The 20,602-nt window shown below is 30.6% G+C and overlaps 1 protein-coding gene across 1 annotated transcript in view; it reads left to right on the forward strand.

Moving 5' to 3' along the window:
• Positions 1–20,602, forward strand: part of LOC107517796 (CD2 associated protein) — a 108,570-nt gene that overhangs the window by 82,479 nt on the left and 5,489 nt on the right. The window contains exons 12-17 of the mRNA XM_016158921.2: positions 4,813–4,975; positions 5,328–5,470; positions 12,025–12,137; positions 12,839–12,940; positions 14,396–14,577; positions 18,667–18,730. Of these exons, the coding sequence (XP_016014407.1) occupies positions 4,813–4,975; positions 5,328–5,470; positions 12,025–12,137; positions 12,839–12,940; positions 14,396–14,577; positions 18,667–18,730 (767 nt within the window). The remainder of the gene's footprint in view (positions 1–4,812; positions 4,976–5,327; positions 5,471–12,024; positions 12,138–12,838; positions 12,941–14,395; positions 14,578–18,666; positions 18,731–20,602) is intronic.

The following is a 20,602-nucleotide window of genomic DNA, read 5'->3' on the forward strand; positions in this document are numbered from 1 at the left end:
AAAGTATCTGTGCTTAATATACATTCAAAATAATAAAAGATGTGATAATTTTGGCAGAATTAGAATCATGTAGATGTAAGCATGAGTAAATGTAGGTATAAATGAATTTGTGTAAATAAAAATATATCTGATATACATGTGTAGGGTTATGTGTATACACACCTGTTAATATATATATATATATGTATGTATATTTTCAAAAAAACATTTCTGAATTGAAGTTTAGAAGGTATAAAGAAATGGAAAATATAGAAAATACCTTAAGAGACATAGAGCATACAATGAAAACGGTCTATCTACTATACGTGTAATTGAAGACCTAGATGGGGAGGAGAGAGAATGGAGCAGAAACCTTATTTGAAAATATAATGGTTTTCAGTTTCCCACAAAGGATGGAAAGAAAAAGCCACAGAATCAAAAAGTACTGTGGAGCCCAACCTGGAAATGTGTAAAGAAAACTACTCTATACATTCACTATAGTCATGCTACTGTAAACAAAAGACAAAGATAATACTGAAAGCAGCCAGAGACTAAGACACATTACTTTAGAAGAACAAAAATAAGATTGACAGTTGTTTCTCAGTAGAAAAAAATGAAAGCCAGAAGACAATGGAATTATATCATCAAAGTATTAAAGGAAATAACTGCTAATCTAGAATTATATTGCCAGTGAAAATATCTTCAGAAAAAAATGAAGAAAGACATTTTTAGACCACTTAAATCTGAAAGAATTTATCATCACTAGGATGCTAGTACTGTAGGCAGTATTAACGGGTATTATTCAAGCAGAAGGGAAAAGATTCCAAATGTTATTAGGTTAGAGTTGTGGAAATGAAGAGACAACAGAAAGACTTAAATTAGTAGGTAAATATAAATATTGACTGTATGAACTTTAATGTGTGTTGTAATCTCTAGGCAACTACAGAAAGTAGAATGTGTAAGTAGAAAGTAATAGGAGAATATGGAATAATAAAAATACAAAGAAAGCAAGAAAGAAAATGAAAATAAACTAAATGATAAAAAGTGACAAATGTTAAGTAATTACAAAAAATATAAATGGACTAAATATTCCAATTAAAAGAAAAATTGTTAGATTCAAAAGGGAAAAAAAACCTTACCATATACTGTTAACAGACTTAATGATAAGAATTCAGGAAGGATTAAGTTGAAAGGGTGGACAAAAATATAGGCAAATGTCAGTCAAAGCTGGTCTAACTATATTAATAGTGGACAAAGTAAACAAAATGAAGCAAGAAACGTTATTTGGGACTTTTAATTAAGGCCATGTGATTTATAACAAAGTTGTCATTGTATTATAGAAAAGATGAAATAAATAATGTTGATTAATATCCATATAAGAAATATATAAATCTTAACCTCTACCTCACACTGTACACACATGTGAGTTCAGAAATAGATTGATAGGTGCTTGCCTTGTGACCAAGTTGTACCTACAGTGAGAAAGGACATTCTTTTCTACAAATGGTACTAAATGAAAGTTGAACCCTACCTTACAAAATGCATAAAAGTCAATTCCATATGGATTGTGGCTCTAAATTTTCTAAAGACAACTCAAAAATGTAGTTCAGAGTATTGAATAGGCATGTTATCAAAGTATGAAAAATTACTCAATTTTATTGCTCAGCAAGGTAATATAATTTGAAACCAAAGTAAGATTCTCAAAAAAAAAAAAAAAAGTCTAATAATACTAAATGATGAGGATACAGATTAGAATTCCCTTATGCTATCGGTGAGAATGTATATTATTGTATCTAATATGGAGAACTAAAGTTGAATATATCCATGTCCTATTATCCAGCACTTTGTTCCTAATTATATACCCAGCAGAAATGTATGCTCCATATGTACACCAAAAGACTCAAATAAGCAAGTTTTTCATAGCATTATTTATATTGGTCCCCAATTGAAAACAGCAAAAATGTCCACTAGCAATCGAATGCATAAATTGAAGTGTATTCATACCAGGAGTCTACATAGTAACAAGTGATTGAACTAGAGTTTCACCCAGCAGCATGAATCATTGATTTCATTGATCTAAAGTTAAATTAACACAAAAGTGACCTATGGTGTTAAAAGACACTTTTGGATCGGAGCAGTGGGGTAGTAATTGGGAAGAGGCATGAGGGGAACTGTAATGTGGCTAATTCTTGGCCCGAGTGGAGGTTACTTAGGTGTGTTCATGTGGTGATAACTTCTTCTTTTCCTTTTTTTTTTTTTGATAACTTCTTGAGCTTTGTACCCATGCTTCTGAAAATATGTTATATGCCAGTGAGATAAATATGGGTAGATTTTTTTCCCCCCTAAAATTTTGGGAAAATAGATTCAATTAAGAATATACTTGCTTTTTGTTTAGTGCTGTTTTTCTCTTAATGCATCTCCAAGTGACCACTGGTAGAGAATGGAATATTTGATTTTTCAGTCAGAATTTATGCACTTGTAATCATTACACTTTGGTGCCATTATTCATGCAGCAAGGAACTAACTCATCTGAATTAATAATATATTAACTATGTACATGTGTAATGTACTGTTATAGTCTATGATAAATAAGATAGGATATATTTTAGTTATTTTGATTTATTTTTAGCCGTTTTTAGTAAAATTTTCTTTATACACATGATAACTCTTTTTTCTAAAATTATAATATCTGTATTTTACATATCTCTTTGGGTATTTGAATAGCTAACAAGAAGACTTTTTCCTCCAAAATATAAATTTCCTCCTTTTTTTTGATGAATTTCTAGCTAAAGTTCTATGCACAATTGGATATCCCCTGCCTCATACCATATACAAAATTTGACTGAAAATTGATTATTCACTTAAATAAGAAGTATAAAACTAAAAGTCTTAGAAGACGACAGAGGGGTAAATCTTCATGACTTTGGATTGGGTAGTGGATCCTTAGATATAACACAAAAAGCACAGCCAACAAAAGAAAATATATTTAAATTGGACTTCATTAAATTTTAAAACTTCTGTGCATCAGAGCACATTATCAAGAAAGGGAGAAGACAAATTGCAGAATAGGAGAAAATATTTGTAAATCCTTTATTCAGTATCTGGAATATGTAAAGGATTGAATATCTAGACTATTTAAAGAACCGTTACAACTTACCAGCAAAAGACAGCCTAATCAAAAAATGGGCACAGGACTGAAATAGACATTTTTCTAAAGGAAATACGCAAATATCTAACAAGCACGTGACAAGATGTTCAACATCATTAGTCATTAGGGAAATGCAAATTCAACCACTATGAGCTCTACCACTTCATATTCATTAAATGGCTAAAATAATAAAAATAGAAAATAGCAAGTGTTGACAAGGATGTGGAGAATTCAGACCCCTCATATATTATGCAAATATAAAATGTTTCAGCTTCTGTAAAAAAAAGTGATAGTACTTCAGAAAATTACACATAGAATTACTATATGATTCAGTCATTCCTCCTAGATACATATCCAAAGGAATTGAAAACATATTCAAACAATTAGTTGTACACATATGTTTATGCGGCATACTTCACAATAGCCAAAAGGTAGAAACAACCCAGATGTCCTTCAACAGATGAATCAGTTGTGCTACGTTCATTGATGTTAGTTAGAAAAATGAATAAAAAAGTGACACATACAATGATGATGAACCTCAAAATCATTATGCTGCATGAAATAAGCCAGGCAGAGAAAAGGTCACACACTGTATGATTCCACGTGTATGAAATATCCGGAATAGGTAAATATGTAGAGATAGACTAAGCTATATTTTCAAATGATCCAAGGAAGCTGTGCATAAATGATAAAATTGAAACTTGTGTTTTCATTGTTAGATGAAACCTTATTTTGAATGAGTGGTTTACCCATGGCCTGCAGTGTTTATTCAAGATTTATAATGACTAAGTTTCTTACTGATGTGAAATCTTAGGAAGTTATTCGTGGTCCTGTAATATAAACATTGTTTTCAAAGACCACGTAAATTTTGAAAATTACTCACTATTACTTAGGAGTTTATTATTTTTGCAGTTATGCCTTACAACACATTTTTGTTGACTGCTATATATGAATATCTAATATGCGTGCACATGTGTCAGTTTTAATACTTGTTCTTAGTACCTGAAAGATCAGAAACCAAATAGGTCATCCTGTATAGTACCATGCCTTTTTGGTGATAAACGTGGTCTATAATTATTTTCAGTGTTTTTATTTTTCAGCATATTTTCTTACCTATTCTGTAGAATTATTAAATGAAATATTATTAGTAAAATTCCTAATAAAATGATGAGAATTATAAATATAAGCCTGTAATTTCTCATCTTTGACTAATCAATCTTGTCTCAGTTTCTGACATGTGGCTTTTTTCTGTGTCATCATCATTGTTTTTAAATAACTATGTTAAATGACATTAGAATTCTTATTTATTTTCAGTTCCTTCTACTTCATTTTCAGATTGTGGTCTGGATTTAAGTTTAGATAATATTCTCTGCTTAGAATAAAATCATAAGTGGTTATATTTGAGTAGATTACCACCCTTAAAAACAAAGGATGCCGAGAAGACAATAAGAAGCAAGCATTATTTGTTTAATAGATTCTTAGTAGTGGTCCCCTTCCCCACCAAAGTAAACTTTTTTTTAAAGGTGTTTAGGCTTATTATAACTGTAAAACAGATAAAACAGTGCACATATACACAGATAATGTCTCTTATGTTTCACACTTTTCCAGCCTGACATTAGCTTTAAGTAACAGAGAAACCTAAATAGTGTTGATAGTTAACATATTGAATATTTTTAAATAATCAGATGAAAAATCAGTGCTGGAACAGAAACCTTTTAAACCAGCTGCTCCGCAAGTCCCACCCAAGAAGCCTACTCCACCCACCAAAGCCAATAATTTATTGAGATCTGGAACAGTGTACCCAAAGCGACCAGAAAAACCAGTTCCTCCACCACCTCCTGTAGCCAGGTAAGTTTTACCTAATTACCTGCCTTTGACATAAATGGCTCTACTGCCTTTCTAAATCTCAAAGTCATTTTAAAAGTATTTGTTTTCTATGTTTTTCTGTAGTCTTTAGTAATTCTATTATATGTTAATCTTATATTCACATTAGGCGAGTATACTCATATTAAGCTGCTATTATAGATCTGATTTTATTATGATTAGGGTAGAGGTTAATGCTTATGAAAATAATTTTATAGAACAAAGAAAAATCAGTATTATGCTATAACATCTTTAGTGTCATTAAATCACATTGTTCAGAAATGACCATATTTCACACATAAGTGATTTTTGCTTCTGTTTAATTTTCTCATTTCAGGATTAATGGGGAAGTGTCAACCATTTTATCAAAATTTGAAACTGAGCCAGTATCAAAACCAAAGCTAAATTCTGAACAGTTACCACTTAGACCAAAATCAGTAGACCTAGATTCATTTACAATTAGGAGCTCTAAAGAAACAGGTAAGTTAACATGTAGAAAGGTGGTACATTAAAAAAAGTTGCCAATATAATTTTCTGAAACTAAAATAAGAAATGTGTCTATGCAGTTTGTGTGTAGACAGATACAGTGGAAATTAATTAAAACTTGTTTAAAATCTGTGAAGCCAAAATAGAAAAATAAAATTGAAAGAAGATAAATGGATAGAATATTTATATCTCACATAAGCTTTCTTACTGGTCAGAGGACTGAGCTGGATATTAAGAGAGCATCTATTTATCATTCTGTCTCTTTATAATGGAATGACCATGCCACCTATGTCAGGCAGATATGAATACAAAAATAAAGAGATAATATAGACTTTGAATGCCAACACTAAATTATTTTTAAGACTATTTTTACAGCTCCACTTAGTTTCAATATACTTTTGTTTCCATATCAGGAAAATAGGATTTTTGTGACTCACTCTCTCTATATATATTAGCAGGCTTTTTACCTAAATGTTGTTCCTTCAGTTTTAGGACTGATTTATCAGCCCATTAATTATTATTATTTGTCTCTTGGTCTTTTATATCTCTTACTTTTAAAACGTAAAACTTGAAACAGGTCTTGATAAAAGTTTCACTATTAAAAGTGGTGCACAGTCCCTACTTCATGGTAATGGTTATTTTATAGTTCTTTAAATTTGTTTTTAGGGGTTTTTTTAAAAATACATTTTCAAAGTACTTTCTCATATATGTTCTTATTTTATCTTTACAGTAACTCTTAAGAGGCAGATGCTATTTTTTCCTATTTTCCATCTAAATAAAGTAAGCTACAGGCACATCAGATATCCAAGATCACATAAATCAGAAGAGAACTCTTTAAATCCCATGTATAAAGTGCTTTATGATATTCTGTAAAAATTTTTAATGTCTTAAATATATTTCTTAGCTTCAGTGTTATTTTATATTTACATTTAAACTTTAAGGTCAGTAACACTTAGATTTTTTTGTCACTATATTAGAAAATTTACTACTTAATACCTTTCAAAAATTTTAGGTGATTTTATTTTTCTTCCCTCTTTTAAACTTGTTGATACAAAAGCTCTGATTTAAACATGGCTTCCCCTCAGTTTTATAATTTGAATGTTTTATAGTTCCTTTCATCATGTATTTGAATCCTGACCACTCTAGATGAAGCCGTATTTATTAATAATTTCTGGAAATTGAGATGTTGATTATATTTTAGAGGCATTCATTTACATACATTCAGTATGTTTTATCTGATGAAAATTATTCTTATTTAGTGTTAAATAAAAAGCAAAAAAATCCTCTTTATGTTTTTTAAAAAACTCTATTCCATTGAGGTTAGTGATAAAATAAAATTCTGTAAGTTCTTATTGTTTTCTGTTTGATTCAAAATATTGTAGATAAAAGATAGTGCACAGTTTTAACTCTGGAAATCAAAAATGTATTGGTATTTTTAATTTCCACAGTTTTCTGCAATCATTATCAGAAGTGTTAAATTTTGATGAGTCTCTTTGAGAGCTGAAGTAGTAATATTTAGAACCTATATTTTTTGTGTATTTTTGTTAACTTTGTATCATTCTTGAATATTGCTGTATTTAGTTGTCTCAACGTCATGGAAATTACAAAAAATTAAAAATAAATTGTCACCTTTTCTAAAACATTTTCTGTATATGATCACCAGTAAGTTTTGTTTTCTTATTTCATTTCAGGTAGAAATTACATGTAACAGTGTCAAACTATTGGTGCTTGAAAAGATCTAATTTTTACTTCGTTTTTGGTTCCAATTCTTATTTTATATTTACGGCTGTTATTTCCTCTTCATTAAAAAACAAAGAGGCTTTGTAGTATAGGGTTTGAGATTTTCTAATTTTTGGTTTGTTTGTTTTTCATCAAATGTTACATAAGGGAGTAATTTAGAGATGTTGAGACTTATATGTATGGTCAAAAACTAACAGCTAACTTTCAAGCTGCTATCTTTTATTCATACTCTGCAAAGTTCAGAAAATATAATATTTGGAAATTGAGTTCTTATATTAAGTAGCAGATATTTACTGTGCAAGTATTCTATCCACAGTACTGTTTTAGGCAACAAGTAATTTACTAACATAAAAGGCATAGCTGCTGACAGCAATAACTTATGTGTCAAACCTTAGCTCAGAGGCTATTCTTTTCTTTTTTTATTAGGATAATATGTTCTTAGTACTTGTAGCATGGAGGTTCTTTACCTCTTCTTTGAGATGCTGACACCTTACAGAAACTGTTATGCTTTTGGCTCAGTCTGAGAGTTAAATTTTTAAACAGCATGTGAAACTAGCCCTTTAACGTAAGTTTTAAAAAATAAATATCTCCTTAGTTTCATTATTATGTCACATAATAATTTGAGGTGAAATGATATAGTAGAAAGTACACTGACCTTGCTGTTAAAAATGTGGATTGTAAATTATTAACTGATCATTGGCATGTTTCTTTTCTTAATTTATTGTCTTGCTTAACTAACAATGTGTGACCCAGTATATCTATGATACCTATTAGAATACCTGACATGGAAGTTATTATAAAATGTTATTTCTCTTTTGCTCCTCCTCCTCCATTGTTAATCCATCTCATTCTGTTTCTGCACCTAACTATAAAGGATATAAATTCCTGATTCTACTCTTAAAACATCATTTTCCTGGATATTAAGCCATATAAATACAAACTCTGACTTCTGTACATATAAGGAAAACGTTCTGAGATCAATTTGCTTTTCTTTTTTATAAGTTTCTCCATATATTTCCTCATGTACGACATAAACACTACACATTGCAGAGCTGTTGGAATCATGTTTTAATTTTTTTTTCAAACACTTCATCAAAAATTGGTTAGAATAATCTTACTGGTACTACTGGTTACATGGTCTAAATTTTTCTAAAATAGTTTTCCAGGAAGTAAAATCGATTTACAATTAGTTTTAAAATAGAAGATAGAAAATTTAGTGGCAACATATTATTATATTGAGAAAGCGCAACTGATGGAGTATTTTTGATTGTTTTCCCGTGATAAATTCTTGGGTTAAAGGAAATTTTAAAGATAGATAGATAGATAGATAGATAGATAGATAGATAGATAGATAGATATTATTTGATCCAAAAGCTCTTATTGTTAGAGCAACTTTTTTTTTTTTTAGTTCTATTTGATGGTTGGTTGATTTTTATTTGAATTACTTTCCCAGTATTTAATTCATTTATTTCTTTCAGAAAGAATTTATAGTGGGTAATAAAGATGCCTACCTCTTGAGTGATAGATATATAAAAAAAGTGCCTGTATGTAAACTAGGATACAAAAACAAAACACCACACCCCAAAACGTAGAATTTGCTAGGGAATAAGAGCAGAGGGTAAATTTTTTGTTTTCTAATGATTTCCTTGATAATGTCATATAGCGAGTATCAAGTAAGACACTGAATTTTCATTTATGTTTATTATGCTATTTTAAGTGTTGTACTGAGTTGTATTTTATAGTGAGATATTTAAAAAGAATATTTGGTATATTTTTCTTTTATTAAACCTTAGAATTAAAATTGCCTCTTTCCTTGTAATTACTGTCATGTGCTAAAGATTAAAACTTGACAATAAAGTGGTTTAATTTTAGTTTTAACTATGTTAATGAGGTGTTAATATATTGATTTATTACTCTGACCTCTAATTTTACTACTAATACATCCTTTTGGGCGCTATCTTGGTGTTCAGTGAGTAATAAAAAAGGCTTCTTTCTAGTGTAATGTATATTAAAATAAATACTCATCATAATTTTTCCTTTTGAAAGCCAAAAAAAATCTAAATTCTCATATACAGCTTATGTAAGTTTAGATAATCTGCAATAGGTGTATGCTAAACGTTGAAATGGTTCTATTCATTCTACAACTGTTTCTTTTTCCTGCTTTGTAAAATAATTTTTTTGGTTTAGTCTTTTTTCTACACATTCCTATCCTTGACTTTTCTTTCCAGATTTTGTTTCCTAGCCTGTTTGCCATGTTTCCCTTCTTACGTGTCAGGAAATTATTCTACCTTTCTCCATTTTGGTAAGATGACAATTTATAAAAGAAATGAAAATAATATATTCAGTATTAAATAGATGGTGCACATTGATTTTTTTCTTTGTAATTTTACTGAAAGTGTACATGTTTGTCTGTCTGTTCTAACCCTTTGGTTTTCCATTTTAAAATAATATGAAATTCATATTGGCAATATTTTCCTGATTGAAGATATTCTTTTGATAAAAGTTTTCTGTGTAATCGAGAACCATAAACGTCGATTTATTTTCTCCCAAAATTTGATATTTCATTTTGATTTTTAAAAATACCATGTCTTCTTAACATTATTTAGAAATATAAATAAATGGCAGAGTGACAATATGATGGCAAGAATTAAATGATTGTCATACTTTTTATGCCATGTGTACAGTATAAATCCATTGTTACCACTCTTAGGTAAATTCAGAAGTGTTTAAATATATCATAAATCAAAAATGTGCACTATTACTAATCTAATGGCTTAAATGGAGGACCTGAGAGAGTTTTAGAATAGTAAAATTATTTGTCTTCGTGTTGTAGCCCAAAACTGGACATATGAAAGGCCTTTTTACATGAGCATGATGTATAATTTTTGTAAATGTACCTTTTATTTACCCTTTTAGTTTCGTTTATCTTCATCCCTTCTTTGTTTTTCTGTTTATTTCTTTTTCTTTCAGCAAGTTGCTTAAATATGCATTTGAAAATAATCTCCACAGGCCAAAATGATTATAGTGTACTTTTCAAGGATTTTGGAGTTTTCATAGGTTGTCAATACACATTTATCATGTGAAAAAGCAATTTTTAACCCTTCAAACTACAGTATATTTTAACATCTTTTAAAATAATGATTGTTTTTATGAAATTTATAAATGAGATATTTAAATAATTTCCTTGATAATATCAATATAGTGAGTATCATAAAAAACATTGAATTTTTATTTAAATATGTATGAAATTTTTAAGTGTTGTATGGAATTGCATTTTTATAGTGAGATATTTAAAAAATATTTGGTATATTTTTCTTTTATTAACCCATAGAATAATGCATTTTCCATTAAAGTTGCTGTGTTTCTTATTATGGTTTCTTATATTTTATAATTACGTATAGATAATTATTGAATAACTCAAGACAGTAATTAAACCGTGCACATTAGATTGCCTGTTGTGATATATTAACCTATTTACTAGATCTAAAGCAGAACACACAAAGTAATCCCAGAATGCGAAGATGGAGAAGAATTAAGAGGTCAACAAATATTTAAAGTTGTTATAAAATACATACTGCAAACAGTGATACCTCTTTCTCTGCCTTACGCTTTGTGCCCTCTATCCCTTAAAAAAAATTATCTAAATGAATTACTTTGAATATGAAAATTGATGAGTAAGCTTTAAGGTCAATAATGATAAGAATCTTTAGATTCTTTTAAGAACAAATCAGTGAAGTGTGGGGCATCTAAATATTTGACAGAAAGTATTATACACATCTAGACAACAGTAAAATGAAGAATGATTCTGTACCTAGAAAACTAGGCCAAAGATACCTGCTGCCATATCAGATATGTTGACTGTGATTAATACCCTTGGTTTGGAATCTGGACTTAAGGAAGATAATATTGATAGTGGAAGTGTCTGGACTTAACCCTTAGGGTTCTTGTATCATTTATAGATATCTGGACTTCAAAATTACAGACCAGCTCCTTTAGCACAGTTTTTCTGGATCATCCAGAAAAAGGGAAGGTATTACATACTGTTATTTCAGAGATACGAATTACCTAGATTTGTCTTTAAACCTATTATTGAATTAAAGGTCAACTAGTTTTTGATGGAAGAACAAGTGGATGAGCCATGTAGCATTTTCCCTTAATAACTAATTTGCCTTAGATTTATAACTATCTTATGATTTGTAAATATGGTAATATATAAGCATAAGTACAGTGAACTGTAAGCAGTTTGAGTCCCAGCTACAATAAACTGTATGTACATATATAAAAACACATTAAATTATACTTTCACTTTACATTGAGAAATGCAGTGGCAAATCAATAGGGTCACAGATATAGTTGAGTCCTTAAAATTCGAATGTTAGGATACTATCTGAAGAGTATAACAAATCGTATGTGTTAATTTTCTAAAATATTGTAATTAATTATAAGTTGAAGAAATAATCATTTTTTTAAAATAAGAACTTAAAGTGACAGCATTATTATGCTACTACAGCTAATGGTACAGATTTATATTTTTCAAGAAGAACTTTTTGCTGAGGTCTGTCTGTTAGAAACATGAACTTTATATTGTTAATAAAGTTTTATGCTATAAAATGTATCAAATAAAGAGGATATTTGTTTTTAAGGGTGTGTTGTTTTCCAAATGCATATGAAAAGCACAGGTTGTCAACTTGTGAGTCCTAGTGGTGCTCTTTTTAATATAGTTTGTTAAAAATCCAGAAACATTCTTTTTTTACCTTTTAATCATGTAAAGTTATTTCTTAGTAGATATGTTTATTTTTATTCTCCAGATCTTGTAAATTTTGATGACATAGCTTCCTCAGAAAACTTGCTACATCTCACTGCAAATAGACCAAAGATGCCTGGAAGAAGGTTGCCTGGCCGCTTCAATGGTGGACATTCTGTGAGTTACACTTGTTGTGAAATGGAATTTAGTAAATCCAGAGTCCTTCTAAAGATAAGAATAAAGTAGGATTTATAGCTCCGCTAAAGTTTAAAAATCAAGAAGATAGCTGTTACACTCAAGTGGCAAATGGTTTTATTTAAAGAGATGTGGGGAAAGAGTCATGTTCATTTCAACGGAGATTGGAATGGAAGGTTACAGAATCAGAAAGAGTTGTCTTTAGACAATAACCACAGAGCACAGGGTCAGAAGGGTACCAGGGTATTTGTATAATCTATCCATCTAATAATTAGAATTGAGTGGTACATATTAATTTTAGGAAGAATGTGAACATTTTTTCCCCTTGAAATAGTGTTTTTTGAAGTACTAATCCTGATATTTAAATATATAACCTTTTATGCTATCTTTACATTTTCCTGGGATACTGGTAGTACGTTAGTGTTACTATATTAGCTCTTAAGCGCTACGGTTCTTTTAAATTACATAAGTAGAGAAAATTTTTATTACTAAGAGGCAAACTGCTTTTCCCTCAAGATATGCAAGTATATTATCCAACTTGGAATTATGTAACATCCTGTTAATAATAATGGAATATCTGGAACAGTAGCTGCTAAAAACAATGATAAAAGTTATTTATTATCCAGATACTAATGTTTCCTCCTTTGGTGTTTTCTGTTTCTTGATTTTAAAAAATCACTCAGCCAACTCAAAGCCCAGAAAAAATCTTGAAGTCACCAAAAGAAGAAGATAGTGCCAACGTAAAGCCATCTGACTTTAAAAAGGATTCATGCCATTCTCCCAAGGTGAGGTGTGCACTGTAGTCTAAGATTTGTATAATTTCTAAGATTCTTTGTGAACATCAAAACAATGGAATTTAAAGTGTCATTTAAAAATTACTCTAATGCTAAGAAATAATTCTTGCTAAAATATTGAGTTGTTAAAGGTAAGTCACTATTTACTGTATATCTTTTTAAAAAAGAGCTTACATTATTTTAATTGAGTAATGTAAATGTTATATACTGCATATTTTTAAAGGCATAGGTCTGTTTAATTTTCCTATTAAACAGGCACTCATTAGGTCAGAAGCCATCACTTCTTTACTTCTTACCTAGCTTGATGCTTGACACCATAATAAGCACCAAATATTTACTGAAATGAATGGCAGTATATATTCAGTGCTTATTATGGTGTCAAGTTTTAACACCATAAAATAGATGGTGTTAAAACTCTTTTCTCATTTTTGCCATTTTAATTTAAGGTAGTATTACTACAACTGGCACTCATCTTATATTTAAGAATGTCATATTCCTCCTCAAATTCATTTCAGGGTATTCGGCTATTCCAGTTTGGCTGCTATTCTAGTTTATTAGATACACTTAATCTTATTTTCTTTTGAAATTTTATTTACTGTTTTTTTTATGATACAGAAAAAAGGGTATCAGACCAGGTATTCATTTTAATGCCTCTTCCATGCATTTACTAAATTCTTCGTAATTATTTTAAGGGAAGCTCTTTGGATATTCTAAACAATAACTATTTAGTAAGGAGGATCAAAACAATACCTTAATTGCTGTTACAGTATTTCCCCCTTTCTGGGAAGGGTATACATTCCAAGACCTCCAGTGGATGCCTGAAACTGGATAGTACCAAACCCTATATATATGCTTTATTTTTTCCTATATGTACATACCTTTTTACTTAGGGGAAGCACTTCATGGTTTCTCTTTAGCATATATGAATTGTCAGCATCACTGCTTTTTTTGCTTTGAGGCCATTATTAAGTAAAATAAAGGTTACTTGAACACAAGCACTATGATGCCATGACAGTTGATCTGATAACCAAGATGACTGCTAAGTAACAGTCCGGTAGCATACACAGTATGGATGCACTGGATAATAGGATGATTTACATTCTGAGCAGGATAACGGGATGCTTCAAGATTTCATCAGACTACTCAGAATGGGAAGGCACTGTGTATTTTTGTAAATATTCCACTAGGCAAACAATTCACAAAGTAAATATGGATTTTATTTTCCTTTTTTTTTTTTTTTTTTATGAAACCTGTGGCATTTCTCACAAAACCTGGCAACTTTATTCTTTGGTTATTTGTTGGTTTTTCTGGTTGTGAACATCAAACTGCTTTAAGTATTTCCAAATTTACCATTTATCTTGACGTCTTTAATTATTTATCTCCTTGCTAGAAAAATCTTTTGAACTTGAAAAATTTTACAAATAAATTTTTCTATTATGTTTTCAGCCATCTGTATACACTTCAACACCTTCAAGTGCTTCTAAACCAAATACGACTGCCTTTTTAACTCCATTAGAAATCAAAGCTAAAGTAGAAGCAGATGAGGGGAAAAAAAATTCCCTGGATGAACTTAGAGCTGAGATGATTGAATTGCTGTGTCTAGTAGAAGCACTGAAAAAGGAACATGGGTAAGTAGTCTTTGTTTTCTTCTTTGAGTATACTATGTAACGTGTAAAAAATTCTTCCAAATCATATGAAGTAAAGATGTAATCTTCCAAGTTACTGGTATGAAAAAATATGTTTTCAGAGAAATTTTCATTAATAGTGCTACTGTCCTCTCGGAAAAAAACTTGAATTAGAAATCTTTTTATAGTAGTCCAATTATAGAAAAGTTACAAGTTACATATATAGCTATAATTGAAGGCTAGAAATCTTCTGGCCAAACTTGGGTTGATTAGTCTTAAAATATTAGGAAAACCATATTGTATTTTGGATCTGGGAGTGTATCTGTATATCTAATTTATTTCTCAGAGGACTGCTCTTTCTGCTAGGGTTGAGTGGGACAGATGATCTCTAAGGCCCTTAACTCTGAAAGGTTTTAATAATGGTACATAGTGAGACATACCCTAAGTGGAAGAAAGTTAAGGATGTTTTAGAGCCAAAATATATTTAACAGATCTCCTACTATAGCCTCTGTCTCCTCTTTTAACCATATCTTCTTTTGGTTCAGAGATCTTTAATCATTATTATTTGAATTTTAAAATTTGTTAACGTTTTAAACAATTTTGCAAAAGCTCAGTAGGTGAAACAAATCAAAGATCATTTATTTTAACAGAACTGAGGGTGACATTTTAGGCGCTCTTCCCCTTTTCCACCTTCTTCTGTAGCCTCTAAAAGTATTTCATGGAATATGAAATATATGAAAGTATAGAAATCACTACCAAAGACCATGTTAACTCTGAGCTTGAATGTACCATTTTTTCCCCTCAAACTCAGTAGGCACTGGATTCTTTATTAAAAACAATATTGAGATTAATAACATGTATTTACTGCAGAACACTTTTATAAACATCTTATATAGAAACAAAATATTTATCTTTAGCGACTGCTAAAAAAATATATATATGATGCATATATATATCATATATAGAGCGTGTTTGTAATTTGATCCACGATAGTGCTTTCTTGAATCCTTGTTTATGTGTTTCTGAGTCCAACAAGTTTTTTTTTTTTACAGATTCTGCAATATGCACATTGTAAATTGTAAGTTCATACATCTAGTAAATACTTACTGAGCACTACCCATGTACCCAAGAACTCTATTTGGTGATTTTGACATTTTACATTTTTGATACCAAGTGTGCTGTTTTCAATAATTACATATACAAATTGCCTGTAGGTGGTCTTAAATTAGCTGTAAAATGAATAAAATATTTATGATTTATATCCACTTAAGAACATAATTTAGAAGTCTTGACTTCTCTGGGAAAATGAATGGATAACAGGTTTTAATCTGAAGAAGAGCATCATGGGAGAATGGGTATATATATAGACATAGATATATTGATATAGAGAAATACTATACAGTATACAGCAATAAAAATAAATTGTGGCTACATTTGTCAGCATAAATTAATCTAAAAACATTGGGGGTGGGAAATACAAGTCAGACATGGATATAGTATTATTTTAGTTACATATAATTGAAAAGCATACAAAACCAAACAATGTATCATTTAATGTTATATTTGTCTGTATGGTAAAGTTAGAAAGAAGAAAAGGACTAATAAATACTATAAAACTTTTCCTATGGTGGGGTCGGGGAATAGGATTGAGGAGGGAGGATCGTTTTGGGTATCAGAGGTACTGGTGATATTTTATTTCCTACACTGACTTGGAGTTCTTAGGTTTTTGCTTTATTATTATATTTTATAGCTTACAAATATAGAAATAGTCTTTATGAATTCAATATTAAAATCTAAAATGCATAGCACAAGTCATTAAACAATTGAAGAAGATTGACATGGAAAGATTGACAGAGAAATAGATCAGTAATCTATTTCTTCAGGAGAAAATTACAGGACAGGGTGTATAGTTTTTTATTAAAATTCCTGAGTGACATTGGTTAATAAAATCAAATAGGTTTCAAGTGTACAAATCAGAAATGCATTATTTGTATATTGCATTGTGTGTTCACCACCTATAGTTAAATTTCTGTTCATCACCAAATATTTGACCTCCTTCATCCCTACCTACCTCCTTCCTCCCACCTTCCTTTGGTAACCACTAATCCATTGTCCAAGTCCATGAGCTTCTGTTTGGCGTGTTTGTTTGTTGCTTTCAGTTCTTTATCCCACATATGAGTAAAATCATACAGTTCTCAACTTTTCCTTTGTGACTTATTTCACTTTGCATGATAATCTCAAGACCCATCCATGTTGTCACAAATGGCAGTATTTCATCTTATGGCTGAGTAGTATTCCATTATATATATGTACCATTTTTTCTTTATCCAATTATCTATCCAAGGACACTTCAGTTGTTCCCATGCCTTAGCCACCATGAATAATGCTGCAATGAACATTGGGGTGGATGTATCTTTGCAGATAAATGTTTTCAGGTTTCTTTGGGTAAATACCCAGGAAAGGGATTGCTAGGTCATATGGTAATTCTGTTCTTAGTTTTTTGAGGAACCTCCATACTGTTTTTCATAGTGGCTGTACCAGTTTACCTTCTCACCAGCAGCATGTGAGGGTTCCTTTTCCTCCATAGCCTATCCAACACTTGTTATTTCTTGTCCTGTTGATAGCCATTTTAACAGGTATGAGATGGTATCTCATTGTGGTTTTGATCTGCATTTCCCTAATAGCTAGTGAAGTTGAGCATCTTTTCATATATCTGTTGGCCATTTATATATCTTTTTTGGGAGAATTGTCTGTTCAAATCCTCTGCCCATTTTTTAATTGGATTGTTTGGTTTTTTTTGTTGTTGTTGAGTTGTTCAATCCTATTCTTGTAAAAAGAAAGCAGAATGTTACATAAAAATTTTATATTTATAAATATGTTTTTTAAAAGCAATGAAAGTGTAAGCGTGGTTCTAAACTAAAGCAAATAATAAGAGTAATGTAACACTAAGTACAGATTTTTGAGCAGGGTAAATATTCTAGGAATAAATCCTAATTTAGATATAAATATAATACAATAAACTCAGAATAATAGAATAATTGGAGAAAAGGAAATGGGAAATTAATTAGCTTAGAAGTACATTTTATATCACATATCAAAATAAGCCCTAGATGAAAAATTTGAGTTACAAATTATTTTAAAAATTGTAATTAGTAGAAAACAGTAGAAAATTTACTCCAAATATAGTTTTCTAATTATGAAAGCCCCTGAAGAAATTAGTTTTGAAACTATATAAAACTTTCTTCTTTCACATATTTTTCATGACAGTTTTCACAAGTTTCTCAAATCTATTCTACAGTATTTTTGAAGAGAATTTTTCTAGTATATGTCAAGAGGGTGACTATATCAACACTTTTTGATTTAGAAATTTGATATACTGATAGTTCCTATTTCTCCCATTTCCTATGTTCTACCTCCACTCCCTCCCCAAAGCTTGGCTATTTGAATACCAAACAACAGTTGTCAGAAATATGAAAATTTAAGCAGCCCAGAAATGTTTGAGAATACTTTGGGAAAAGATACAGTACAAAAAGAATATGTACTTATAGCTGTGGGGTTGGGGATGACTATAAAGAGAAGGGAACACAGAAAAATGAAAACATGAGTTAAGGAAGAGGTATGGTTGAAGTTTTTTATTTATTTTGTTTGGTTTGGGGATTTTAATGTAGCTTTTAAGTTTGAAAGTAAAAGTCCAGGTTATCTTATTACATAAAATATAATTTGCTTTATGATATGTTTTCAGATTCATTTTACCAAATTGTTTAGGCTCTTAGGATGTCTAGCCTGGGAAATGAATAATAACTGAATATGGGAAATTGCTTCTAAAGATCAGATATTTCTTAATCATTAACTGTTTAGTATTACCTTAATTTTTTTTCGAAAATCTCAGGTAGGTTTGTAATGGTTTTGCTGTTTGTAACTGTCATTTTGGAAAATGAGAGATTTTGAATTTTTTCTCAATCAATATGGTTCTTCCCTTTAAAAAGTTTTCCCAATATTCTGGGATGTCAAGCAACAGAGAATCCTGTTAACATTAATCAAATTTGTTGTTTAACTGAAAGACTTAATGGCAATACATACTTTGTTTTTAAGGAAAGAACTGGAAAAACTACGAAAAGATTTGGAAGAAGAGAAGGCAATGAGAAGTAATCTAGAGGTAATTTCTCCCAGCATTGAGATTGTAGTCAGCATAAACTAGATTTTCCAACCCAACTGGGTGATTGATTCCACTACAAATTATGCTATCCTACTTTAGTTGGACACTCCCTGTTACTTGGTAGCTGTTTAATTAATCTCTTGCTGACTCCCTGTCACATTCCATTCATTCATTCAGCAAATATTTTTGGAGCGCTAAATCTCACTGGAAGTACATGAGACACATTAATGAGACAAATGTGGTTCTTGCTTCTTACGAGTATTTAGTTATAGATATTTTGCACTCAACACTGCTTTTCTGAGCTTTATAGTTCTTTTTTTATTCAGTTTAACTTTTTTCTTTCTTTCTTTTTTTTTTTTTTTTTGCCTGGGGCAAAGCTGCTTGGTGTTGGTGGGTGGTGGTCATGGTGATAATAGGATGACTATAGATTTGCTGACTTTGATTTCTTATCAAGAGTTTACTTCGTAACTATAACATCATTATGTTTACTCTGCCGATTACCAACCATTTCACTTATTTTCTTTATCTTAATTTTTTCGCCATCCTTACTAACTTTGGTCTTCATTAGTAGTCTTTTCTACTTGTGTCCAAGAAAGTGTGTCCTACCTTTTTTAGAGACTCTTTCCATCCTGTATTTAAATATTTTATACTCCTCCCTATTTTTACCTTGCTTGCCTCATTACTTACCTATGTCTTTTGTTAGCACTGTGAAACAGAGAACATGGGACTTGCTGTTAAAAACTTAAGCTCCTCTTCTGACACTCCTGACCTTCAGTTTTAAACCATGTGTCAAGTATACCTAACACTTTCTGTATGTTATCTCATTGGACACATAACAGCTTGTAGGGATTATTGTTCTATTTAGAGGGTGAGGAAACTAGGGTTTAGAATGATTAAGTCACCAGTGGAACTGAACTTTTTAACAGAAGCAGCCAGACTTCAGACCCTTTGCACTTAGGGATTAAGTTATACTGTTTGAGTTTGAGGGAGTCTCTTAACCTCCCTTGGTTTAAGTTGTTGAGGTAATAATATATGTGAATGTATTTGGTTAATGATCAAAGCTCTGTTTTTACTTTTATATGACAACCATCTCCCGTTTATTGGCTCTTGCCCTTCTTTCCATGAAAATGCTCAATTTTTCCCCCTCATTCATAAAACAGAGAAAAGCCCCCTTTCAGGTTCATCTTGCATTCTTGTAGATCTACTATAGTTTTCTCTTTTCATTTGGGTTCATTTGTTGCAAAACAAAAACCCTACATTTACAGTTTTTTATTTTTCACCTTTAATTCAGTCCTTAACTCCTTGCATTTTTGGTTTACTCATGACAATTTCAGTATCTCTGCAATTTCTACAGTTTTTATCATTGCCACTCTTTCAAAGATTTGCCTTTTTTTCCCCTTGATTTTTACTCTTCTGTCTTTAACTTTTCTATGTCATCTTCCTTATAACATAAATGAGGTTTTCCTTTAGTACTATCCTAGGCTCTCCTCTCTGTGCATTCATAAATTGCTTATCTAGGCCCATGGGTATCCTGTTTAGCTCTAGTTCATCTTCCATCTAAATCTAATTCTTCTTTTTCCATCTTCTAGCTATTAGTTTCCTTGGATATTCCATTGTAAACTTAGACTTAGCATGTTCATATTAAACTTTTCATCTTCCTTTCTTTATCCTCTGATTTTCTGTTTCTGTTGATGGTTTTGTTTCCCTTCTAAGTCATGCAGACATGATACTTCTGTTCTCTTCTAATTCCATTCACTATCAGGCCTATTAGCTTCACATCCTAACCTTTATCTCTTCATTCCCATCATTTATTTCCTTATCTCATGCTCTTTATCTTCTGTTTAGTTCCCTGAGTTTCTTTCATTCTTATCT

This window comes from Rousettus aegyptiacus, unplaced genomic scaffold (assembly GCF_014176215.1).
Source record: "Rousettus aegyptiacus isolate mRouAeg1 unplaced genomic scaffold, mRouAeg1.p scaffold_m13_p_1, whole genome shotgun sequence".
Taxonomy (NCBI): Eukaryota; Metazoa; Chordata; class Mammalia; order Chiroptera; family Pteropodidae; genus Rousettus; species Rousettus aegyptiacus.